The sequence below is a fragment of the Kogia breviceps genome, chromosome 12 (assembly GCF_026419965.1).
Source record: "Kogia breviceps isolate mKogBre1 chromosome 12, mKogBre1 haplotype 1, whole genome shotgun sequence".
Classification (NCBI taxonomy): Eukaryota; Metazoa; Chordata; class Mammalia; order Artiodactyla; family Physeteridae; genus Kogia; species Kogia breviceps.
Window position 1 is genome coordinate 86,077,585 of NC_081321.1, and position 26,761 is coordinate 86,104,345.

Here is a 26,761-nt window from a genome sequence, read left to right on the forward strand (position 1 = left end):
ACACTTCGCTTTAAGTCTAGATGTCGTGACTTTCTCATGTTCTTGCCTTTGTTGTGGGGAAACCATTACCAAGTGATTAGAATTGGCACTTTGTTAATTAACCCAACAACTGTGCCAGGCACCGCTCTAGGCACGGGGTGGGGGGGTGGAAAGTGGTGAACTGAAAACTGCCTGTTTCATGGAGTTTATATGCTAATGGTTGTATTAGTTTCCTATTGCTGTGGCTTTAAAACGACACAAATTAATTTTCTTACGGTTCTGAAGGTTGGAAGTCTGAAATCGGTTTCTCAGGGTGTCAGCACGGCCAGTTCCTGTTGAGGCTCTGAGGAGAGAAATCTGTTTTGCCTTTTTGGAGGCCACCTGTGTTCCTTGATACACTCACGATTGCTCCATTTTAAAGGCTGCCAGTGCGGCCTCTGCATCTTCACGTTGATGGGACTGTAATGCAGGCCCCCTCTGCCTCCCTACTTACTGTAAGGGTGCTTGTGAGTACGTTGGGCCCCGGGCGACAACCCTGGAAAATCTCCCCATCCTCAGATTCTTAAATCACATTTTGCCAGAAACTCTTTTACAGGTAATGGATTCACAGGATCTGGGGTTTGGACTTCAGTGTTAGGGGACCATTGTTGAGCCTGCCACAGAGTGGGAGACCACAGCAATTCTGTCAGTGATGACTGCTCTGGAGCAAAACTGCTTGGAGAGTGGCTGAGAGGCTGGGTCGGGGTGGCCCCTGGGAGGAGGCATTGAAATGGCGTCTGTTTGTTGTAAGCCATCTGCCAGAATACTTGCTACAGAGTGAATGTTAAATATTACTGTGGCTCTAGATATTTTAGGCACATGATAGCTGACAGGTCTAGATGGTTAACCAGAACCTCCCTGGTTCTCCTAGGAGGAAGGTAGTGTAGCAAGCATCTCTACTTCACTGACTGGGCACAAAGACAGGTCTCTGATTTGTACTCACCTCAGTATTACTGTTTGATCGTTTTCACCCAGCACCGCCTGTCAGCATTGATCGAAATTTTCCCTAGGCCAGGAGTTGGCGATGTTTTTTCTGCAAAAAGCCAGGTAGTAAATATTTTAAGTTTTGTGAGCCATATGGCCTCTGTTGAAACTAGTCAACTGTGCTCATGTTGCAAAAACAGCAGCTCTAGACAATATTGAAACAAATGGGCGTGGCTGTTTTCCAATAAAATTTTATTAATTCGGGTTTTTTATCATTTTCATGTATCATTAAGTATTGCTCTTGATTTTTTTTGTTTCCTTTATCATTTAAAAATGTTAAGAAGAACCATTGTTAGCTCAGGGGCTGTGGGAAAAAAAAAAAAAAGTACAGGCCTGCTGGGTTTGCCCCTCAGGCTGTAGTTTGCCAGTTCCTATTATAGACCTGGGGCCCAGGCTCTTCTAGAAAGTCTGTAGCATTTAAACCATCATTTAGTTTTATTTCTTGCTGGCCCATAATCCTCCAAAGCAGAGGCTTGAGGTATATCGCCTAGTGGATGCTGCAGTGTGCTGGCAACAGCAGTCAGATTTCAAAGGAAACAAGCAGTCAGCAGCTCGGATCATTTATATAATCACTGCAGACAAGGAACCCAGGCAGGAGAATTTAAGCAGTTTGCCCAGGATCAAATAAGTGACAAAGTCAGGTTTAGATTTGGACTAAATCCAGGCTCCTAACCTATTATGCTACACCCCTGGTACTTTTTCAGTGTTTTTCCCACAGTTTTATTTTCAGGGATGAGAAACTGAACTGAAACCCAGCCTCTCAGTATACATAACAGAGTAGGAGCTAGCACCCAGGTGTTTTATTCTAAGAATATTTTTGAACATCACATGCATGTGGAGTTGGCACCAGTGATGCAGGAATGAGACAAGATGCTTGTCCTTGTAGAGTTGATGGGATTGTGTGAAGATGCCAGCAGGGGCATCCGAGGGAGGATCCAGCCTGCTGGGCACAGTCAAGTAAAGGCTTCCAGCTAAATCCTGAAGGACAGGAAGGGGCCGAACAGTCTTTACTAAGTGCTCTGAGAACCTGTGTTAATACAGTTGCAAGAAACAGGAGAACGTTGTTTGGGAACCTTAGGGAAACAATGGAAGAAACGGGCCTTAGGTTGGTGTCTTATGATGTTGGTAAAAGAGCCTAAAGGAATGCTTTAGAAAGGGTGACATGTTTGTGTACATTGAATAAAAATAATAAAACATAGTGAAGTTGATACACTGGATCAGAATTTGATGGGAAGAGGGCATTTCAGGTGAGAGGCGACGCAGGTAAGTGCAGGGGACAACGTCTGTAAAACGTGCCAGAGCTTTTTGACTTAGCCCCTTGGGCAGGCAGGTTCCCTTTTGTAGGAAAGGGAGAATTAGTGACCGAAGGGATTTTCCCTACCAACCACAGTGCCGGTATGCTTTATCTCAGGCTCAGCAGTTGGGGGCGGGGGTGGGGTTGGGGGGAATGTTGATTTTACAAAAGGAAAAAACAGACTCCCAAGGATTAGGTGATTATTAGCCCAAGTCACCTAGCCTTGAGAGTGATAGAGCAAGTATTTTCACCTAGGTCACTTCCACACCAGAGCTCATGTGTAATAGTTAAAAAAAAAAAACCACCTGTGCCCAAAGGATAGGAGTCATTCATGTTTGGGGGAAAAATAAAGATGACTTACTCAGATTTTAAAGAAATCTGAATTGCTTTCAGCATTGTGCCTTTCTGGGGGAGTCTGGAGCACTGTTTTTGCTAGGGGTGGGGTGGAGGAAAGGCATTGAGAGGCCGGTGGGAGAATATACAATCTCACAAACAGCTGCTGGGGTGAGGGCGTGTGTGTTTACACTGCTGTCCTTGGTTCTCAAAATGTGGTCTTCATTCTGCCCTCCCCCTTCAGGAAGTCCTTGAGGTCAGAATTATCTTAATACTAAGATGCTCTTTGCCTTTTTCACTCCTTCTCTTGCAAGTCTACCATGGAGTTTTCCAGACTGAACACAGAAAAGACATGAACTGTCTTTTATCAAGATAGTCATCACAGAGAATTACAGAGATATAAAATAATGCCACTCTTCTCACTAATTAAAAATGTTTTAATCAGTTGTTTATGTTTAACAATGATGTTTGATATTTAAAATTTAAAGATATTTTAATAACTTAAAATATTTTAATATTTAAGATATTAAATTTTTTTCTTAGTTTTAGTTTCCAATATACTAAGCCCCACATTCACCAAAGCTCTAAATAAATCTAAAGGGATCCTGAGACTAAAAGTTTGAGAACTCCTGTTCTTTATCAGCTTCTCTGGTCAGTAGTAACCAATATTTCAAGCAGTCGTCGTAATTGGAGAATGGGGGGCATTTTTCTCTTGTGTCTCCTTACCCCATCTGTGTACGCCTTCCTTACACTGTGGAGGAGAGAGCTGTCTTATATTGTCTTACTTTTATCTCAGGTGGGCAAGCACTTCCTTGCAGTTGAATGACAGCAACTTCAGTTTTGAGTTGGATTAAAATTTTAAAACATCATGTTTAGTTCTGGGGTCAGCTGAATGCCTCAGTTGCCGGTCTTGCTGATTTTACTTTACAGAACTAAAAATGTTCAGGCTCACTCAGAGCTTTCTTTGTAAAATCTGTGTGCCCAGTTGGTATAATTTGACTTAAACTTGAACCATAAGAACCCAAGTCTGATACAAAATTTCAATACAGAACAGATTTTTATAAACACTGGTAGAGGGAGTATGTAGCTTTCCAGCATGACAGTGCATTTTCCTTCTTTTGTTTCAGTAGATGTGTTGGGGGAGGCGGTTATAAGAACGGGTGGTTTTTATTTAGGCAGCCAGTGATTGTGTTTTGGCACCATCTGTGTTAAGTACACGCAGATAAAATGAGGCTGAGATTAAAAATGGTTATTCTTCCAGAAGAACATCTAGCTGCATCTATTTGTTAATTCTTTTCAAACAGCAAGTCAGTCCTTCCGCTCTGCGGATCAGCTAGAGAGGAACGCTTGTGACCTGAGGCTTATTGCTCCTTTCATCTGAAGGGCTGTCATTACCAAATTTTTTTTCTCCCCACAGTGCCTTGCATTGGAGGAGGAGCCTCGGCCATAAAGCCAGTTGATGAATACTGGCTCTGTTTACCAGCCTCTCATGTTAGACCTTTTGTACAGACGGTCAGGGTGATGCAGTCTTGCCCCTGCTGTTGCTGGTTTCCAGGTGCCCTCCCTTCAATCCCTGAGCCGTGGTGTGCACCTGCTGTGCTGCCTGGGGGCAGCCACGGTGCTGCGCCTCCTCCACCTTTCCATACTGCACCCCCTTCTACATCCCAAGCATCCAATTCTACTGATCCTAAGCTCTGCCTTTTGTCCCCACATCTGATGGTAGGCAGGAGAAAAATGTGCAGTCTGGGCTGCTAAATTTGGGGGCTTTTTTGATTACCGAGGTTAAAACTTGACTTAAAAAAAAAAAAAAAACATTTTTGTGTGCTTGTTAACAACTTTTCCAATCATTCTCTCATGTTAGCAGATTTTTAAAATAAGAAATAATTTAAAATATTCACCGAAACAGTGTTCCATGCTAATATGAAATGTAACTAATGTGTTTTAAAACTAGTGGAATCAAAGGATATTTTAAAATTAAAAGTCTAACGTTTATATTATAAATGCCAAGTACATGGAAACTACTAAATATAGGAGGCTTCATACATAAGCAGATTAAAGAAATGAGCTTTAAGGGTCACTTGTTTATTTAACCTTTTTTCCCCATTTATTTAAAATGTCTTATGAAAGCAGGGACTTAACTTTTTGTTCAGGTCAGTGTCAATTAGTGATTTTGTTCTGAATTTCTAGATTTTACACTTTACCTAAACAATGTAGAAAAAGTTTTAAATATTTGGCTAACCTGTTTTAGTTGCTATTTACCAGGTCCCTATCTTTTTTTTTTCCAGGTCCCTATCTTAATCTATGACCTTAGCCTACTCATTCTACCTTTGACTAGAAAGTGAAAATGATTGCCAAATTATATTGGGTCTATTAAAAACATATAGTACAGATGTTTTTTGTTTTTTGGTTTTTTGTGTGCTAGGCGGGCCTGTCACTGTTGTGGCCTCTCCCGTTGCGGAGCACAGGCTCCGCACAGGCTCCGGATGCGCAGGCTCAGCGGCCATGGCTCACGGGCCCAGCCGCTCCGCGGCATGTGGGATCTTCCCGGACCGGGGCACGAACCCGTGTCCCCTGCATCGGCAGGCGGACTCTCAACCACTGCGCCACCAGGGAAGCCCAGTACAGATGTTTTAAAAACCTAATTTAAAGCCTAGTTTAAAAATTCTAGGAAAAAAGACCAATCAAACTTAATTTAGGTCTAAGCTGATTTTGTCGGACCATCAGTCAGGGCCTTAGTTTTGTGTACTATGCGGACACTTCGGAGTAGCCATCTGTGATGTGGAGATGCATTAGGACAGTCCTAACAGAAAGCAGGTTACTGATGACCACTTGAAAGAAGGTTGAACATTTCCATTGCATGCTATGATGTAAATCAATATTTTTCCTTTGCTTTTCTTTGAGGAAAGATTTTTCACAAAACTTTTCAGACATTGCTGCTTTTAAGTTATTTTTACTTCCATTGTTTTTCTTCTTTAGGCTTCTCAGAAGGGCAGACTTCAAAATCTGCTGAAAATGAATGGCTCCGAGGATCTCCCTGAGTCCTATGACTATGACCTCATCATCGTTGGAGGGGGCTCAGGAGGACTGGCAGCCGCTAAGGCAAGGCTTCTTGTGTGTTCTGGGGTATGGGTAGAATAGTCACATCCCCGACAGCGTTCTCCAGAGTCCTTGTGGAATTTGCTTGAGCTACTCTTGTGACGTTTTATATGTTAACTTGGGCAGGGAACGTTAGGGACATTTTTCCAGGTTCAGCTGTATATTCTTTGTATAAAAATACTGGGGCCAGTATTTTGGGACACATTTTCATTCATTTTAAGTTCGGTTGATTTTTTTTTTTTTTTTTTTTAAGATAATAAGGGGTTTGTATGCAAATGGCTTGAAAAGAAATAAATATATTTTAATTCTTTATAAATACGATAATTATTAGTTGTTTTCACTTTGATGATTTCCCTAATCACAGAACCTCCTCCCCAATAGAAAGATGGAGAGCAGTTGGATTTCTTAAGCTTAACTACTAAAAGTGTTTGCCTCCCCTGTGTATGAAATGAGGTAAGAGTGTATCCACTAACTCTGTGGCCTGGAGGTGATGGAGGACAGGACATATAAATACAGGCGATTAGGAGTTCGGTTCCTGGCCCTGAATTGAGATACATTTTCCATGTGTGAGGGGCCCTTGTGCCTGTCATTGTTCCCCATCACCTTGTTTTAAAAGATGAGGTAGTTGTCCTCCTCTAAGGTGTAGCTCGTGGTGAATCAGTAAAGGTAGATTCAAATGAAGCTGTCCAAACTGGGAGCCGGCCAATGTCTGGCATCAAGCATCGCTTTGCTGTAAATGATTCAGGAGTAATCGCAGATTTTTTTTATTCTAGTGGTGGTGGCTTTGAAGGACACATAGACTCAGTCCTTTCAAATAACCTTTGGAGGTCTAGTTGCAAATACACAAAGCTTATTCTCTGAGAAAGATAAAGGATACCCTGCAAAATGAACTTGTGATGGTTGTCTCCACTCCCCTAAAATAGATTCGGAAACCTTACAGAGATCGTCACCTTCTCCATTGGCTCTTCACATGAACATTTTAGGAAATCTGACAATTTCAGAAGAAAAACTTTTCCAGTATTCTGTTTAGAAACTGAAATAGATAAAACTTCGAAGTACTTATAAAAATGTTGTCTTACTGGACACAGGTTGGATCAAGGATTGTAGACGATTGGTATATCTGTTTTATTGCCCATTTACCACTTGCTTAGAAATGGCCACATATTTTTCAGATTATTGCTTAATTATCATTTGGCTGGAATTACATAAGAGGATTCTAGGGCTTCCAGCTGACTCTGACAGTTTTGCAACTGTAATCTGCATATTCTTTAAACCTGCCCTTATGACTAAGTATTGCTTAACTTTTACCTTGGAGTTGCACTAATCGTTTTGGTATATGAAATTCTCAGGTATTAAGGATTGGTTATGCTTTAAGCATTATAGCTTAGTAAAAATAGCATGGGTTTTCAACAGCCCATTTCCAGTCCATCCTGTTAACCATTCCAACTCAGTTTAATGATTTTATTTTCCAGGAGGCAGCCAAATACAACAAGAAGGTGATGGTCCTGGATTTTGTCACTCCAACCCCTCTTGGAACTAGATGGGGTAGGCTATACCTTAGAAGTGACTTTGTAGGAGCAGGTTTTTCCCTGGCATTGGTTTAAATGGCCCCTAAAGTCCAATTTTAAAATTAAAAATTAAAGAAGAAAAAAAAACACCCCAAAACATGTACCTCTTTCACTTGTGCTAAGTTAAAATGGACTCCAGTTAAATGTTGAAATAGGTAAGTTTTATCAAGATGACTCAGCTGCTTCAAATTAGAGGGAGACAAGAAGAAGCAGGAAGTCTGGATAAGACCAGTGTCACAATTCTAATTCATTCGTCAAACATTTGTGAAGATGTCACTTCCGTGTCAGGCACCGTTCTGGTGCTGGGTGTAGCCCCTCTGGCCTGTGGAGCTCACACTCCGTAGTGACATTCGGCTAGCATTCTCCTGAGAGGGCTTCGATTTCCTTCACTGTGGAGTCCACTGACATCTTGCAGTCTTACTCATGCCATTTTGGCTACCTCCCCACTTGCCTAATGGAGACAGGTTATCACCATGGTCTTCAAACTCAGGGACACTAAAGCTTTTTTTTGGGGGGTGGTTGTCATGAATCCTTTGGTGAGAATCAGCGAAGGCTGTAGACCATCTCCGTTAAGAGATGCTCGTGTACACCAAACTTTCTGTGTGGTCCCAGGCCCACTGCAGTCCAGCCACGCCCAGCTCAACAACCCCTTTATCAGTTCTACTCATAGGGCTGGTGGCAAGTGTAAGGTGGTGCACAAAGAGCAAGGCTTCAGTTTCTGGCATTTTTATCAGCAGTCAATTAATTTTGAATCTTTGAAGTATGTGGAAGTTGTGGAAATCTCATTTTCATTTTAGGGTAACGTTGCTGTGTTTGGTCCGTAAGGCTCTCTGAACTTAGAAATGTCACGAGACTTAGGAATAAACTCATATAAACAGTATTGGCTACGTTAAGCAAATAAATTATGATGTTTAATAGAATAGCACTAGTGCTTAGGGCAGGCCACCCCCAAATATGCAGAGTGGCATATTGATTATTTTGAATTAAAGTTACTTAAGAAATGTCCAGTGCAAGAGGGACACTCTGGCTCTCCTTTTCGTCTCTGAAAGCAGGAAATAAGTCACGCGAAAGGTGCACTTCCTGCATCTGGAGGTAGAGAGACAGCCTTATCACAAAAGATAGGGAATTGGGGGCTGAGGAGCCTATTGTACACAAACCTGTCACCTCTTTAATTCATCCCAAGCCTAAACTCTGTTTAGATTCTTAAATAATTGGGCACCCCAAATCTAAGTTTCTTTGTCCTGTCAATTTCTCACAAATGTATTGTTTCTTTGTCTAAAAAGTATAAAAGCTGCCTGCTTTGGCTACTTCTTAGGTCCCATTTCTATGAAACATTCATGTGTACAAATTAAAATTTTCTTTTTCTCCTGGGGATCTGTTATGTCAAATTTATTGTTAGTCCAACCACAAAAACTCAAGAGGGATAGAAGGGAAATCTCCTCCTCTGTGATGTTAGTAATAATCGTTACCCTTTTTCTTTGGAGGATTGCAATACAGCCTATAAACTGACTTCTCAATGCTGTTGCAGGTCTTGGAGGAACATGTGTGAATGTGGGTTGCATACCTAAAAAACTGATGCACCAAGCAGCTTTGTTAGGACAAGCCCTCCGAGACTCTCGAAACTATGGGTGGAACGTCGAGGAGATAGGTATGTGGGGGAAGCTGCTCTTCCGTTTGTGCTTCTGAGGGGTTCAAGCTGGGTTCTTGCAATGCGCCATCCATCTAGCAAGTAACCCGGAAGTTGTTTCTGTTGTTTGTTTGCGGTACACGGGCCTCTCACTGTTGTGGCCTCTCCCGTTGCGGAGCACAGGCTCCGGACACGCAGGCTCAGCGGCCATGGCTCACGGGCCCAGCTGCTCCGCGGCATGTGGGATCCTCCCGGACCGGGGCCCGAACCCGCGTCCCCTGCATCGGCAGGCGGACTCTCAACCACTGCGCCACCAGGGAAGCCTGTTGTTTGTTTTTTTAATGGATAAAATCACTGCGGTTATCCTGTGTTGTGTTAGCTCTGCAGCTATTACTATGTATGGTAAGAACAGATATTGCACTTGGAGTACCTTTTTATAATAGAAAACCAGAATTCTTTCAAATAAATTCTCATAATTATAGTTTCCTAAGGAAGTGCAAACTACATTTGCTTTCCTTTGAAGCTATTACATTTTTCTCTCACCAGAAAAGCCTGTTCCATGAGCTGATATTTGGGGGGATTTTTTGTTGAGAAGGGGGTTTTGTTGGATTAAAAATATTTAGACTACCGCAGAAACCCTAGAAAAGTTGAAGAGGAATCTGTTGACTTTAGAAGGTATAGATGACATTATCTGTAGACGAATAAAATGAGGTCTGGCACAGCTTCCTGGCTAATTAATTACGTAGGTCACTATGTCCTTGAAGAGTAAGACTCCAACCCTTATCTGATTTTAGTTCTGAGGGACATTCGGGGGAAAATCTTCTAGCCAGCAGCTAGGGTAAATTGTTTTGTGGCTTTTTCTGAGTTTTAATTAACAGTTATTAAATACCCATATGTAAAAGGTATAAACACATGCTTTGAAAATTTTTGCTCTTACTCAAACCTAGTCATCTTCCTTTGTTGATGCTTTTACTTGAAGTTTTCTTATGCTGGGGTCATATCTCTTTCCTCAGACCCTTAGAAGGCTGCTTTCTGTCTGTGACCTTTGGAGGCCCGAGGCTGGTACTGAGAGTTTTGGTTATTTGGTTCTAAGGTGCCATGCTCCATGTCCTTTTCCCTTGCCCAACAAAAAAGGCAGTTGAGCAGACGTTTGACCTATGGAACACGAATTTAACACTTCATCTGCTGATGGTCCATCTCTGTTTTTCACCTCTACCCCCCCACCTCCCAAGTTATTTACTCCCGTGTCTGAATGCCCAACTGAGTCTGCCGTTAATCCACTCTTTCCCTTCCTGGGAGCCTACTATCAATGTACTACCCAGTTAACAACAGAATCTCCCTTCAGTTAATGTATTCGATTTTTTAGTAGACTTTTTAGAAATCCTACTAGTGAAGTTATATAATATTACTATCGAGTGCTCACTCTTTGTACTTGAGTCTGTGCTGGGGAAATACAGAGATAAATAACACAAATCTGTAGGTACACAGGTTTTGTTATCATTGATGTACCAACTAAGTACCCTGGGAGCCCAGAGGTGGGGTCGGTAAATGATTTAAGAGGTGACTGGAGATGATTTTTTAGGTGTTGTGTCCTTGACAGCCAGAAGAGATGGGGAAGGTCAGTTCATTTAGACAGTGAAGGAACAAGGTACATAGTCGAAGAATAGTAAATACCCTGGCATCTCTAGAGCAGGGAGCATGTGGGGGACATAAACGAGGACATTTGCTGTGGGCTGAACACCCGGGGTGGTTTGGGACAAGGGTAGGAGGAGGAATGTGGACCAGCTTAGGGAGCTGCACGGTTGTGCTGAGGGCAAGTTGCAACAGGTGTTTTGTGGTTGTTGGGATAGTAGCGGGAAGAAAATGGGGAGAGGACATAAAGACCATAGCTGTAGCAGAAAGGAAGCTACCATCTTTCCCCACTACCCCCCTCAGCCTCCTGCCAGCCTTATGGATTCATCGAGGTCCTGCAGGACAGGAGTCGTGATTAAAGTCAGATCATCTCATTTTACTCTTTATTCCCCATTCCATCTTATTCCAGTACGTATGTAAGCCTGCTGTCCCTGGAGGGAGACCCCGTTGTTCCATTTGGCACATGAGGAGACTGAAGCTCTGCGGGGTGGAGTAGTGTGCCCATATCATAGCTGAGAAATTGGCAGCACTAAGGTTTAGACTGAAGCCTTTCTGACTTCACGGCAGATGGAGTGCACACAAGTGGTGTTCTTTAAGCCCTCGTGGCTTCAGTGGCAGCTCCTTTGTAGGACCAGAGGTTTAGGAGCTGTTGCAGGGGCAGGTGCTTTCAGAGCTTTTGACATGGCTCTGTGTTTACCTCTCCTCACCATGGTCCCCACAAAAGGGGCAAGTTCTATATGTGGTCTGTAGGCCATACTCCTCTGGGTCTTTGGGAGGAAAACCTAAGAACCACTCATTCTATTTTCTAACCACTCTCATAAGATCTGTGATCCCTCCCAGCCCCATCATTCCACACATACTTTTTTACCAGTATTCTCAGTGAGACTTCTTTCCCCAGAGCACCTAGGGTTAAGATCCTTCCTTTGCCCCATTAAAGTGTAGGTTGTTAGCGTAGACAGACTTGGGCACTAGTGCTGACTCTGCTGTGTACTACCTGTGTGGCGAGGATTAAATTCAACAGTGTGATTAAAATACCTGCCACTCAGTGAATGTTAGTTTCTGTCCCTTCCTCCTGGACTTGCTGCTTGTGACTCTTCCATATTCAGAGCATCAGTAAATTGGAGCAGACTCTGCCAAGCACTTTTCTTGGCTCTTTGTTTAATGGGTTGTAGAAAACATTTGTGGATCTTACAGGAAGTTGTATATTAGAACAGTTTATTTCCCTCTTAAAGAGAAGGACATGTAACAAGAATACTAATCTGAAAAAGTCTAGTATTTGTTGGGAAAAGTAAGGTTGTTCCGAGCAAATTTTGATTTGTGCGGTAATAATTTCCATATAGTGTCTTCTTCATAGTGAATGCCACTGGCCCTTCAATCTCAGTGAGTAACAGTTCTGGAGAGCTATAACTCAGAGTCATGAAAATGTTATTAATTCATATAAGGTCTAGTACTCAAATTGGTATGTCTGAGCAGTGGATGTTAGCCTTAAACTGTCAACTCTTACGAAAAATGAAGTAGGTGGAACAGAATACTTAGTTTGGTTAGAAATGTAGGAAAGTACATATAATGGGTCTTTAGAATCTTTAAGAGAGAAGTATAGGTGTGTGCCGAATGAATTTTATTAACAGGGTCAACAAAGTATAATTCTAGTAAACTCCATAATCAGGTGGGTGGTAAACTAGAACTTGATGAATTGACAAACCTCCTTTCCAGCAAAAGAATATACAGGTGTAGCTGTCACGTAACAGTAATAACGCCTTTACTTATTTATGTTGAATTTATTTCTAAATTATATGATAAGGAGCTAATAAGTGTACAAAGACGAGGCAATAAAGAAGCCACTACCAGCACAGTCCAGATCTGCATGTTAAAACCAGCAGAAGCTCCTGAATTCCGTGGGGTTTTACAACTTGAACCAAATCAAAGTTATCTTATTCTTCTATCCCTACAGAAATTCTTTATTCAACTAATTTAACAGTCTTAGCTCTTTGGTGTTTCTCCCCCTTTTCCAGATTTTAAGGTAGCAATATATAACTTTGTATACCTCCCACCCCTTGTACACCTTTGTCAGCAGCAGCAATCCCAGAGTCTCTGACGAGAGCTGTTGGAAGAGCTGTGCCTGCTGTTTCAATCCCTTCACTCTTCCTAAACGGAAGCCTGGTGCTTTGCTTATTGTCGTCTTCAGCTTTTCTCATTAAGCCACAGGAGCAAGCTGTGGCCTGGCTGTGGGAACCAGAGCTGGGCGTCACGGGAGCGGCCTGCTGTGCCTGCCGGGACCCACACCGAGGGAGAGGGAGCCCACCACTGGGGGAGCAGTCGTTGCCTCCCTCCTTTTTTTTTTTTTTTTTTTTTTTTAATTTTTGTGGTACACGGGCCTCTCACTGTTGTGGCCTCTCCCGTTGCGGAGCACAGGCTCCGGACGCGCAGGCTCAGCGGCCATGGCTCACGGGACCAGCCGCTCCGCGGCATGTGGGATCTTCCCGGACCGGGGCACGAACCCGTGTCTCCTGCATCAGCAGGCGGACTCTCAACCACTGCGCCACCAGGGAAGCCCTGCCTCCCTCCTTTTGTGCTAAAATGCTTGTGGTGAAGAATACAGTGGATTTAGACAAACATTACTTCGTCATTAGATCTTCGAGGAAGAAAGAAACTTGGAGGTGTATTTTTCAAATGAGAAACCCCTAGAGGCTGCTGGTTCGTGTTCCCAAGAGATGAAGCATGAAGGCTTACTTTGCGTTTTTCAGAAAGAAACACTTCTAATCTCATGTCCTGGACCAAAGAACAGCACTCCCGTTTTCTTGGAAGACTGTCATCTCTGACACTGCAAATAGCTCTGAGCGTGGTGAAGGAGGACCTGGTCCTCCAAAGGTCCAGGACCTTTGGACCTGGACCAGGCAGCACAGCTGAATCTGCCTGGTGATGGGGTTGGGGCCGGAGGGGTGACATATCCAGGACTCAATCTGTGATCTGCTCTTTTCCTAAAAGCTCCAAGCTGAGACTGTGCTGAGAAGAGAATTACGTGAGCTCAGTCATGTAAACTGGATGAATCGGAACTTTCTGAAAGATTTATTGGCTTCATATTTTTTCAGATTTATCTGTTTGAGTTCTCTTGTGCTCAGGAATTAAGTGTGCCTTTAAAAAATTAAGCATTTGTGAAGTTTAAGGATCCCATTGTCATTACAGAGAAAAGCAAGGTCATTGGTTTGCAGTTGGGGGCTTGCAGAATTTCTGGATGTACATATTCTCCTACCATACACTTGAGGGTTCACGTACAGTGTGTCTGTGCTGCCAGGAGTTTATGTGTGGCCCTGGGCAGGTCACCCATCCTTCATTTCCCTGTGTATATAGTGGAAGGAATTTGTGCCCCTTTAGGGACTTTGAGGTGCAAGTGAGCAGGTGCGGTGAAGATGTAAGGATGCTAGTAGCTCTGTTAGTTTGATTAGTATTGTCGAACCCAGGGGTGTACATTAGGAGGGGGGCGGATCAGGAGCATCAGAGAGTTGGCTTTAAGACCCAGTTGGTGGGCGTAAGGGGCACACACAGGTGAAGTACAGGTCCTGCCTAGCCAGCTAGAACCCGCATTGCAGAGGCTCAGCATTGGATTACAGCTGGTAGACCAAGCAGCGGAGTCAGGAGGCCTAGGGGAAATGCTGGGCCATGCCAGCGGATGGGCTGAGTGGGGTTGAGGAGCGTCCGGGTGGTATTTGGGAATGCAGGAAGGCAGTGCAGCCATAGAGAACTGGGGTTCTGCACATGTAATCAGTCCAATAAGGATCCAGTTACCACCAGCAGGATATAAAGTAGGAATTTGGATTTTATAAGACAGAGACTCAGTTCTCAGAATGGAATGCAAAACCCAGGACCATAGGAGCAGGTAGAGTACCTTGGTGCTGAATCCTAAAATGGTGGGCTGCAGCTTTTATTTTTTATTTTTAATATTTATTTATTTATTTATTTTTGGCCGCGTTGGGTCTTTGTTGCTGCGCGCCAGGCTTTCTCTAGTTGCAGCGAATGGGGGCTGCTCTTCGTTGTGGTGTGCAGGCTTCTCATTGCAGTGGCTTCTCTTTGTTGTGGAGCACGGGCTCTAGGTGCGCGGGCTTCAGTAGCTGTGGTTCTTGGGCCCTAGAGCCACAGGCTCAGTAGTTGTGGTGCACAGGCTTTGTTCCTCCGTGGTATGTGAGATCTTCCCGGACCAGGGCTTGAACCCGTGTCCCCTGCACTGGCAGGCGGACTCCCAAACACTGTGCCACCAGGGAAGTCTCTGGCAGGAGGATTCTTAACCACTAGTAGGCTGCAGTTTTTAAATTTCTTCTGCCTGAGCATAACGACACTAGAGATTGGTGCCTGCCTACTGTATCAGAGGATGAAGGAACTTTGGTAGAGAAAGGGGGTTTAAGGAGTTTGGAAATCAGATGGGGCCTGACAGTTACAAAGGAAGGCTTTAACAACAGAATCAAGGTTGATTTAGGTCTGATCATTGAATTTGAATTTCTGTCATTGAAATAATTTATTGGTACTATTATTTAGTCCCAACTATGTCTTCTTGTAGAATATGGTATCTCCTGTAGGATTAGCAGAGTAGAATCCACTTAGTACTTCTACCACTGTAAAGTTTCAGAAATTAATCCTGCCTTTGATCTCATTGTTGTTTCTCCCTTGGGCGTTATTGGCACATTGCGCTGGACAGTTCCTAATTATAAGGAACTGTAGTGGAGGATAGTTAGCATCACTGGCCCTTGGGCATTCCTCATTCACAGTGACAGCCAAAGCCACAACCAAAAATGATGTCTGGGATTTGCTTAAAATATTTTAGTAAAAAGACATATGTAATGAGATTGGTAAAATGTTGGTAATTGTTGCAGCTAGTTGATTGGAAAGTGGGAGCGAGTTACACTATTCTGTTCCATTCCTGGTGGGGAAACAATGAGTCCTGCCTCCTCTTTTTATAGTGGTGGTGGATGGATGCCGGATGGACAGGCTGGTTGAGGCTCCCTGCAGAAGCCCTCACGCCCCAGCACGTAATCCTCCTGGACTCATGACTGCAGTGGCCTCCAAGGTCCCTTTTTTTTCCTCCCCAACTGAACTGATCTCTGAAGGAGGTTTACTCCAGTTCTGACATTTTATGGTTCTATTAATTGAATCTTTATAATCTGTGCTCTGAGAGGCCACAAGCCAATTTTTGTGCTGTCATTCCTACTTCCAGAGGCTGGCCACTGGTACTCATAGAATTGATTGCATCACTTCCTGCCTGACCAAGCTACTTAGCCCTGACTCTAAGACTCAGGTGCTCATTTCGGTGACAGAGGCTTTCAATGCATGTTGATTCTCTTCTTCCTTCCAAACCACAGCTTCCCCAGAACCTGCCTTCTTCTACCACCAGAGTATATTTTACCTTATCTTATTTTTTTTTCATCGTCATTGTTGAAGTTAGTAATGAATGAATGACAGGATTGATTTTTATCCATTGAAATTTAATATTATATTAGTGCCTTGGCTCAAAGGATTCATTTTATGGTAGAATTTTAAGGCTCTTCCTTTCTTTGGTGAGATGGAAAGTTTGGGAGGCAATGAGGCAGGCTCTTAAACTTCTCTTTCTAGAGCAGGGATCAGCAAACTTTTTCTGTAAAGGGCCAGATAGTAAATATTTTAGGCTTTGTGGGCCATCTGGCCTATGTCACAACTGCTCACCTCTGCAGTTGTAGCATGAAGGCAGCCCTAGACAATATGGAAATAAATGATCGTGGCTGGATTTCAGTAAAGCTTTACTTACAGAAAAGGTGATTGGCTGAATTTGACTGGTGGGCCCTTAATTTGCCAGCCCCCTGTTCTAGACACTGTTAACCAGCTTGGTAACTCCAAATCTGGCTACATCAGAATCTCTTAGAGATTGTTACACATTCAGAATCTTAGGAATCTTAGGTTCTCAAGAACCTAACTACCTTGTTACCCCAGCAGTCAGTGTTCACAATCCAAGGTACAATTCCCATTCGTTTCTAGATAAAGAAGAAAAATCTTTGGGTATGGTTATTTTAGTCTTAAGAACTGCCAGGGATTCTGCACTATTTAATTGTATGGTAGTTTTCTAAAAGGGAAAAATATTTGAAGTTGAAAAGGTTGTTTATGTGCTTGAAATGAAGGACTTGCCCTTTTAGACTAAATAGTTACCGGAAAATGATAGGTGGCAGCAGAAAAGCTAAACATTTTGTCTTACCTTCTCGGTGCAGTGAAACATGACTGGGAGAGAATGACAGAAGCTGTCCAGAATCACATTGGCTCTCTGAACTGGGGCTACCGTGTGGCTCTGCGGGAGAAAAAGGTCACCTATCAGAACGCGTACGGGCAGTTTGTTGGGCCTCATAGGATTAAGGTAACCATGTGACAGTGTAAGTAGTTGTTTTTGGTGTGTTTTTAAGCTTTTGTTGGGGGAGGAAAAGAGAAGGTGATTATCCTAATAAAAGTGACACAGCCACTGTGACCCAGACCGTCCAGTTTGGTGATTTTGCAGTCACTTCTTAGGGACTTTCTCTTGTGGTGTAGTAAAGGCTAATCTGGATTTGGGGCCACATTAGCTGGATTTGAGTCTTGGCTCTGTCACTTCCTAGCATTGGGACTTTGAGCGATCCCTGAACTACTCAGAGTCTTAGTATCTCTTTCTTACTGAATTAGCAAATTTTTATGAGGATCAAATAGGGCAGTGTGGTAAAACAGCCTTTTAAATTATAGCGTTGACAATTCTAAAGGATAATAATTTATTAAAAATTGATACATTGGTTCCTTTGTAGGCAACAAACAACAAAGGCAAAGAGACGATTTATTCTGCAGAGAGATTTCTCATTGCAACTGGTGAAAGGCCACGTTATTTGGGTATCCCTGGTGACAAAGAATACTGCATCAGCAGGTAAGGACAAATTTCAGGGAGAAAAGGGGATTTATGCTTTTTCTTTTTTATTCAAACCCATTTAATCCTTTTCCTGAAACTTAGTTTTTCCACCACATTTTTGTCCAGAGGGACAGGGAATTAGGAAAAAGAGAAAGGAAAAACTATTTTAAACCAGAGAACATTAAAAAAAATTCAGAACTATAAACATTGGTCATCATCGCTGCTAACATATAGATACATGCTTACAGTATTTATATTTGAAATTTATATTTGTGTGAGTATATGTTATACGTGTATACTATATAAAACCAGATGGATATTCACATTTTATGAAATAATTGATAGATACATTTGTTTTTGTTTTTCCAAAACTAGAATCACATATTACCTTTATGTAGATAATAAAAAAATTAGAGGATAGCAGGCCATTTAGGTTTCTCAAATCCTAGCTTTTCCTTACTCTTTGCCATTTGTATGGTTGCATTGTCAGTGTAGAGGGACCTTCTGAAATCAGTGAGTCAAGCAAGAAGGTTTTGCTATGTGGTTTATTTTTGTCCATCAAGTGATAATACTGGTGACATTATCGTTCAGGAGTTTTGAATTATAAAGTCATTAAGACATTGTTGATAAGTATGTCTTCTTGGATGCTTTTTGCCCAGGAGTTTCTGATTTTCTGATGGTGTTACTTGTTTACAGGCTTTTTTTTTCCTTTTTCTTTTTCTTTTTTTTTGTAATAGGAGTTTATCCTTTGAGCCTCATGGGGGCAGCTCAGATGACAGCTCTTGTCATTGCTGTCTTGGATGGGCTCCCTTCTCATATTTTAAAAAACTCATCTCCCAACAATGCTTTTATGATCTCTTATGTCTTGTATCTTCCTCACTCTGCTAGAAGATTCTGTCAGGTTTTACTCTTTATAGTTGGTTTTCATATTATAAAACCCATATGTTGAAAGTTTTTCCCCACCCCTCTCCCCACTCTTTTTTTTTTTTAATACTTATTTATTTATTTGGCTGTGCTGGGTCTTAGTTGCTACGTGTGGGATCCTTTAGATGTGGCATGCGGGATCTAGTTCCCTGACCAGGGATCAAACCCGGTCCCCCTGCATTGGGAGCGCGGTCTTAACCGCTGGACCAGCAGGGAAGTCCCTCTCTCCCCCGCTTGATAATCGGTGTTGGTAGGTGAGGGGAAGTAACACCGGGTTTGCACCTCAGGGAGAGCTGAGTGGTGGGAGGAGGGTGGGAGTTTGGGTTTGCAAATGTGTGGTTGTAAACACGTTAAGTGGAGAATTATTCTGGATAGAATAAATTTGTTTGACTGGGAGTTGGGCTAATATCAGAGTTGTATGGTTTACTGTGCTCAGCTATGGTAGCTCGAGCTGCTTCCAGAGCAGCTGAGTGGCAAGAAAGGAGAGTGTCTAAGACCTTATAAAAACTTCTCAAATATTATGTGTGTAGCTAATTGAATGTTTTTAATCTTAAAAGTGTCTTGTTCTTAGGAAACTAAAAAGGTCTACTTTGATATGGTCATTATGCACATATGAACATTTTTCTCTTCTTTCTTTTCTTCCTTTAAAAAAAAATTTTTTTTTTTCAGTGATGATCTGTTCTCTTTACCCTATTGCCCGGGTAAGACCCTGGTGGTTGGAGCATCCTACGTTGCTTTGGAATGTGCTGGATTTCTTGCTGGCATTGGTTTAGATGTCACTGTTATGGTACGGTCCATTCTCCTAAGAGGATTTGACCAGGACATGGCCAACAAAATCGGTGAACATATGGAAGAACATGGTATCAAGTTTATAAGACAGTTTGTACCAATAAAAGTAAGTGGGGTTGCCTATATGTTTGTTGATTCTATACTCATGTTAAAAGGCAGGAGAAGAGAGTTGGGGTGAGTGATAGAAGCCTCCTTTCAGCATTATAAACCATTGGGAATGCTGTAATTCCTCAACTTGTGTGATTTAGGTGTATAAACTGGTACCTTCCTACCACCCAAATAGCTTTGTTCTTGTTTGCAGATTAATAATTTCCTTCCCTTCTCAACTTTACCACCGTTATTAGTTCTCTTCTGCTTAATGCTTTCCTTTATGCATTCCATTATTTTATTATCTTTGGTCTATTATACTTGTTTCTTTCTACATACCAGCTATTTAAATAAGAGTTTAAGATGACTGATTTTTTTTTTTTTTTTTTTTTCTTTCCAAAGACACTTCTACTTTGTATACAGCATAGTCCACAGATGCAGTTTATTATTCTGGCCTCCCTGGAAATGAGTATCTAATTTTGTTATGTGGGCTGGCCTTTTTTGCTCATTTAATCTTCTTTTGAAAATGCTGAATAATATGCCAAGTTATATTTGAGACTTGTTAACATTATGACAAATGTTTTGATACATAAGAGTGGCAAAATCGATCACTTTGCATATCTCAAAGTAACAGTTTCCTTTAGGGCAAGTAAGGATGGGACTGTTTTGTTAAAATTAAGGAATTTTAGCTGTCATTTAAAAAATTGCTTAATGGGTTAATGACTTAGGTTTTTTGTGAGACCATGAATCTCTTGATGAGCATATGGGGATCAGAATGACTGGGTTCTAATGCTGTTTCCCACTCTCTTGCTGTTATGACTCTGGGAGAATTACTTAGCTTCTCTGGGGCTCAGTTCCTTCTGTAAAACGATGCTAATTGATAGCACCTGTCTTAGAGTTCTCATGAAGATTGCGTTAGCATTACGACGATGATTAGAAAAGGACAGCTGTATGTATATGCTATACTGATAGAGAAGTGGCATCTTCCTTTATAATATCTTAACATTTGGGGCATTGTAGGCCCTTTGAGAATGTGGTGGACTGTCCCTAGTGAAATAAGCTTGTGTCTGTGTACATAATATCTTGCTGGGGTTAGCAGGGTGTCCCTGATCCCTGTAGGCAGGTGGTGAACTCTGGCTGTACTATAAAGTGACCCAGTGGACGAAGCCTTCTGTGGAGAGGAGGGAGAGAAAATGCATTTTAGGCAAGAATATATAGCATGTGCAAAAAGGCCATGGGGAATGAAGCTGTTCTAAAGGCAGAAAACGTGCTAGTTACAGGAAAGGCCTGACTGGAACACAGAAGTGAGTGAGGCAGAAAGGAATTTGAGGGAGGGATGAGGCCTTTAATATTTTTAAGCAAATCCAAACCATGGACCAATTCAACTCTTCTCCAAAAATTAGAATATTTTAATTTAAACGGAAAGACATTTCCAGTATGTTCAAAGGGGCTTAACTACGTAAGAAAGGAAGGGAATTTTAGAAGGGAATCTTCACTATTTGTTGATGTTGAAAATAAAATGACGCTTCACAGTTTTCCCATACAGCGTGTATTGTATTTTAAAGGTAGGGTAGAAATTGCAGTTGATTTTATGGGTCTCTTCAGTAACTTTATACAGAAACCCATGATTTGGCTGTTGACAGCTATGTGTAGTAGGTTAATATGTTCAGACTCATTTGCCAGAGCACAAGTACCAGGGCTTTGCTCAGCATTCCTACATCCTCACCCGAAGACAGCCCCTAGTTATGACAAGCACACATACCTCCTCACCCACGATGGTTTTTAGGGCTTTCTAGCTCTTATCTGTATCGTGATTGATCTATTTCCATGTCTATTCTTTGTTGACAAAGCTGAGGATATGTAGTCAAAAGAGGATCTACGAAGGTGAGCAGCTTGGGATTAATGGTTCTGGGTAAGTCGTAAGATAGGAGCCCGGCAGAAGCAGTAAGTCATTGGTTTAATTTGAGAGATTGTAGTGTACTTTCTCTGGCTTTCTCCTTTCCTGCTTTCTCTCTGAATTTTATTCTGTTTGAGAACTATTTGAAGGAAAGCCCCTCTAGCAAACATTAAGCAGTGAGAAAGAAGGAAATACATAAAATAACCCCATGTCATCCTAAAGATGTTAATGCGAGGGAAATGGGACATTAAAGACCTTACAAGCCAAATTGCATGTTTGAAGTTTGGGTTAACCAGATAGAAGGAGAGGACCTAATTAGCCATCTTGATATTGATACATGTCTTTATTGTGGAGTAAAACTTTATCACTTTTATAGGTTGAACAAATTGAAGCAGGGACACCAGGCCGACTCAGGGTGACAGCTAAGTCCACTGATAGTGACATAACCATCGAAGGAGAGTATAATACGGTAAGGAATGGACCTCGTCCTGCTTCATTAGAAAACAAATAGTGTGCTCACTGGATGTTTGCTGGGTTGCTAGTTCCAAAACCCTTGGTTCTGTTCCTATTCTAAGACACCTTTATTACTTATGATATTATAATTTGTTTTGGTACAGGAATGGATTCAAATATTCTCCACTATAGCTTAAATATTGTTTATCAGACGGCTATTAAAAGGTATCAACATTTAAAAATGAGCTAGAATTTCTCTGTTCCATGTTCTTTCATTTTCCCAGCCCACCACTTTAAAAAAATAACTTATTTCAGTCATAGGCTATGCTGTCTTTGTCTCTATACTTGGCTAGATTTATTAAGGAATTGTTAACTCCGTTTTTCTTAACAAGAAATGGGTAAGGCTTTTTACTCGATCATGTTTAGAAGATTTAATTTAAATGATTTTGATTTGTTTAAACTTTTGCATTATTATCTTAATAGGATATGTCTTTCCAGGTCTGGAAAATGAATCACATCGCCTTAGTAAACAGAAAAAAAAATATGATTAAGTAACTCATGCAAAGCCTTTCTATTAACAGTCACTATATATTGATAATTTTTCAGGTATTGCTGGCAATAGGAAGAGATGCTTGCACAAGGGAAATTGGCTTAGAAAACGTGGGGGTAAAGTTAAATGAACAGTAAGAAAAAAATCTTTATTATGTTTTATTAAGTACTATTTCAGTTATTTATAAGATCGATTAATACTGGAGTTTTTGATTTTAAAGTTAGTTTTTACCATAGTTGGAGCATTCCCTTTTTAAGCTTAGAAGACTCTTCTTTCAGTGCCAATCATGATATTTCCTGTTTGTCTTTTTTTTTTTTTTCTTTTCAAAATCTAAATGAGAGATACACTGGCTTGCGTTTTGTTTCTTTAATGTATATGTGTACAGAAAAAGATCCAACTTCCTAGTGAATTGCAGGTATATGCTTTGGAAGCTTCATTGAATATGGAGATCTGAACCATGTTCAAAGCTACCAACTTTTAGGATCACTAGAGTGGTCGCTCCATTTCTAGTGACAGCTACGAGTCTGAAAACGTTGATGTTTTATAAGTTAAAATCCCTTTGGACTGTGCCACTGCACTGGGTAATTGAGACTCTGTTGTCTGCTTACAGGAGTAGCATATGGGGTATTTCCCAGTATCACGCTTCTTATGTCCAAGTAAAAACAAGTGCTCTGAGAGGCTAGCTGCCTTGGAAGTTGAAAATACAGGGTGCCTCCTCTACCCCCTTCCAGGAATAACATTTATACAGAAGAGATTTCTTAATCTTAGTGTGAACATTTTTGCTTTATTATTTTCTTTCCCCTTTGGGTTGGAGAGACCAGGGAGTTGAGGAGGTCTGATAAGATTTAGCAGACCACGCGTTCCGCCATTTTAATAACCTACTCGCCTGTTTCCAACTAGGGCCAAGGTTTAGATTTTGTATAATGTTAACAGCTCCCATTTATTCTGTACTTAGTGGGGTCCATGGACTATTGTGCTTAATGTTTTATACACATTCTCATTCAGTCCTCACAACCCCTTAAGTTAGATGATGGTATTCTTTTTCTTCTCACAATTATTCCCATTATCATTATTGCCATTGATAGGTGGGAAGATGAGGCTTAGAGATGCTAAATAGCCCTCCCAAGATCACAGAGGTAATGACTAACAGACCTGGTTATCACACTTTAGAATCCTCGTTCATTCTTAACCACTGTGTTCTACTTTTCCCATTCCAGGGTTTCTTACAGTTTTCTTATTCCTTTGATTTTCAGAGTGGCTAGAATCTCTAAGCTTTTGGTTCCTCTGAGTTTTGTTGTTGTTTTGGTAATACATGAGAACATTGCCCTCAGAGCCACAGTTTGGGGCTTCTTTGGGAGAAAGGGGATTTTGATCTACTTACTTAATAATGGTGATTGATGATGATTTTAACTGAATGAATTTGCAGGACTGGAAAAATACCTGTCACAGATGAAGAGCAGACCAACGTGCCTTACATCTATGCCATTGGCGATGTGTTAGAGGGGAAGCTGGAGCTCACCCCAGTGGCAATCCAGGCCGGAAGGTTGCTGGTGCGGAGGCTGTATGGGGGCTCCGCTGTCAAGGTGAGTGTTGGGGCTGTCACCACGGACATGCTGCTGTAATGGTACCTCCCGGTACTCTGTGTAGGGTGGTTGTGAAGTTTTCCAGGTCTTGAATAATTTAGTTATTTTGATGGTGGCGTCCTAGATGGGCTTTACTAACTCTATTCCAGACAAGACATTGTTAAGACCACTGTACCTTTGTGATTTATTATGGAAATTGTCACTGTTGGAATCACACTAAGAATAAAATGAGCCTGGTTAATCAAGTTTCAGCACTATTATGTTCCATATACTCCTAATAGTTGCATTTTACATCAATTTCATTATTACCAATTTGAGTTATAATTTTCTAAATCTTTTTATGGCCCCTGTCTAGGCTGCAAAAGGATTTGGAGATCTAGGTAGTAATGTCAATGTGCAGAGCTATTTAAACCAATATTCAGGCTTTATTCCCCTGTCCTTTCTAAAAACAGATCTTCTGCTCTTGGAATGTGTAAGTGATTTTAAAAGTCATTGCAGGAAATGGAAACTCTTGGTTGTGTCTCATAGGAGTAGATGGCAAGAAAAGAATAAATATGCTCTAATTAGTTTTTTAAGACTTTTTAAAGAAGTTTTAGGTTCACAGCAAAATTTAGAGGAAGGTATAGAGGTTTCCCTTACATCCCCTGCCCGTTACCAGCATTCCTTCCCTAAATATTTTTTAAAAGGATTCTAGAAATATCGATTGTAAAGAATTTAATCACTACCCATTTTCTTTGTGCATAAATCATCACGGGTTGATTTAGTTTGGTTACAGCAACTGAAACTTCAAAGAATACTGCTAGTAGAATTTGTGACAAACATTTTGAATGTACCTGGGGTTGGTTTGGATTGTAGCATGATAAAATCTTATGTTTTGAGGATAACAGGATTGAGGTTAAAAAGGGTTTTTAATCCAAGGTTGTCTGATCATCCAGGGAATAGTAGTTGGTTCATAGCACTATTTGAAATAAACTTAACTACTTCTTTAACTGTTGGAGTTTTTGAGTAATGGTGAACCAAGAAAGGGGTATTCAGAAATAAAATGTGAGGTGCATTTAGTTTGTTTTTGACCTTGAGTCCTTGTAATTTCCTAAAACGGAAAGAGATTTTTTTTATACCAATAATAACCAGAGGGCAAATATACAAAAATTTGGTACTAAATAAATTTTAAATTATTGTAGCACAAAATTCCTTTTAAAAAAAAGTGAATCTGCTTCCTTTGGACATATTCTTCTATGTGTGAGCATAGTACTGTATTCTAGCATCGGCCAGGTAGAGCAAATTCTTTCTTAAAGTTCCTTAAGCTTTAATCAGCATCAGAATTTAATGTAAATTGAAGTTAAAAGACTCTTTTTGTTGTTGTTCCTTTCCCCACACCCCTGTTTTTAGTCTAACTAATATGACAAGTGCTTTACCGAACAGGAAAATAAACAGGTGGTGCTAAGTCCCTAAGTCCCTGAGTTTGAAATCTCACCAGTCTGTCCTTCAAATATAGTACACAAAGCTGAAATGCTAATAGATATCTAGGTTAATTGTATTTGGGGAAATTACATAGTTTTGTTTTGTTTTTAAAGAACTGCATAATCCTTTTAATTTTGCCCAGTATGCATTAATAGAACATTCCTACATATCTGAGAACGTCAGAGGATCCACATCTGCCTTCCTTCCTTCCTTCCTTCCTTTTAAAGGAGCAGCTCTCCGTTGAAAACTTCAGCTTAACATAAACACCTGCCTAAATTAAATCTGTTATGGGAATTTAAGAGAACGCAAATTGAATCATGGGTGTTTGTGCCTTCCCTCAAAATTGATAGCGTATTCATTGCTTCATAAGAGCGTTGGGAGGAAAGGGGACAGAGAGCGGCTATGTTTGATGTTCTTGGCGCTGTGCTAATAAGTGCTGTATACACATACCTCGTTCCACCTTAGGGCAGCTGTGGAAAATGATGACATCTTACAAGAAATTAGGTAATTGTCCAAGGTCACAATGCTTGGAGGCAGCCAAGGCGTAAGTCCAGTCCACATCTAATTGTAGGTACTGCTGTCTTAACCATGAAAATGTATCACCTAAGAGATAAGGAAGATTTGGGAAGTATGGATTATAAAATGTGCTGAGGATAGAGCAGTTGTCTCAAGACTTACAGAATCCACCACCAAGTACAGAGGTGCTTCTACTAAATAAAATGAAGTGGAAAATATATTGGAAAAATTTAAATGAATCTTTTTAAACAATGTTGATTAAAGTCATTTTCAAAGCTGCTTAAAATATTTGCCACTAAATATTCTGTTATTTTGGGAACATACATAAATGAAGGAATGAAAAAAATGTTCGTATCATTTCAAAAACAGAACAGATCATAAAGCTGAGTCAGCCTGTAGATGATGGACATTCCACTAAGCTCTTTAAAAAGCCAGATGATATGGGCTTCCCTGGTGGCGCAGTGGTTGAGAGTCCGCCTGCCGATGCAGGGGACACGGGTTCATGCCCCGGTCTGGGAAGATCCCACGTGCCGCGGAGCGGCTGGGCCCGTGAGCCATGGCTGCTGAGCCTGTGCATCCGGAGCCTGTGCTCCGCAACAGGAGAGGCCACAATGGTGAGAGGCCCGTGTACCGCAAACAAACAAAAAAAAGCCAGATGATAAGGCACATGTACCAGCTTTAGAACCCAGTGTGATGGGCATTCCAACTGTCATCTCCAAGGACCAGTAGTTGTCTCTTGGATTGTTTTAGAATTGCTCTCAAACACTTGAAATACTTTTATTTTCACAAATAGCAAATGTTAGCATCTTTATTATTACTTAAAGTGGTGCTTTGTAAATTAGTTCAATTTTACAGTAAATGTAAAACTATTTTATGTGGAAACTAGAGAAACTGTGGTACACATATCTGCAACTTGAGAATGGGTTGTGTTCTAGAAGCTTATTAAGTTGTTTATTGTGAAAACTGCAAAGTATTTTATCCAAATAAAGTATTAAAAACAAGGATTACACTTCTCAGGCTAGGCCACAATAGTCTATTTAAGCCAATTGGAAACTGAATTTTGAGACCA

The 26,761-nt window shown here is 41.2% G+C and overlaps 1 protein-coding gene across 3 annotated transcripts in view; it reads left to right on the forward strand.

Moving 5' to 3' along the window:
* Positions 1-26,761, forward strand: part of TXNRD1 (thioredoxin reductase 1) — a 67,745-nt gene that overhangs the window by 16,212 nt on the left and 24,772 nt on the right. For all 3 annotated transcript variants that reach the window (XM_067010013.1, XM_067010012.1, XM_067010014.1), the window contains 9 exons: positions 5,606-5,728; positions 7,198-7,270; positions 8,822-8,941; positions 16,777-16,919; positions 17,335-17,450; positions 19,026-19,251; positions 21,506-21,598; positions 22,189-22,265; positions 23,559-23,715. In XM_067010013.1, coding sequence (XP_066866114.1) covers positions 5,642-5,728; positions 7,198-7,270; positions 8,822-8,941; positions 16,777-16,919; positions 17,335-17,450; positions 19,026-19,251; positions 21,506-21,598; positions 22,189-22,265; positions 23,559-23,715 — 1,092 coding nt within the window. In that variant the 5' untranslated portion in view covers positions 5,606-5,641. The remainder of the gene's footprint in view (positions 1-5,605; positions 5,729-7,197; positions 7,271-8,821; positions 8,942-16,776; positions 16,920-17,334; positions 17,451-19,025; positions 19,252-21,505; positions 21,599-22,188; positions 22,266-23,558; positions 23,716-26,761) is intronic.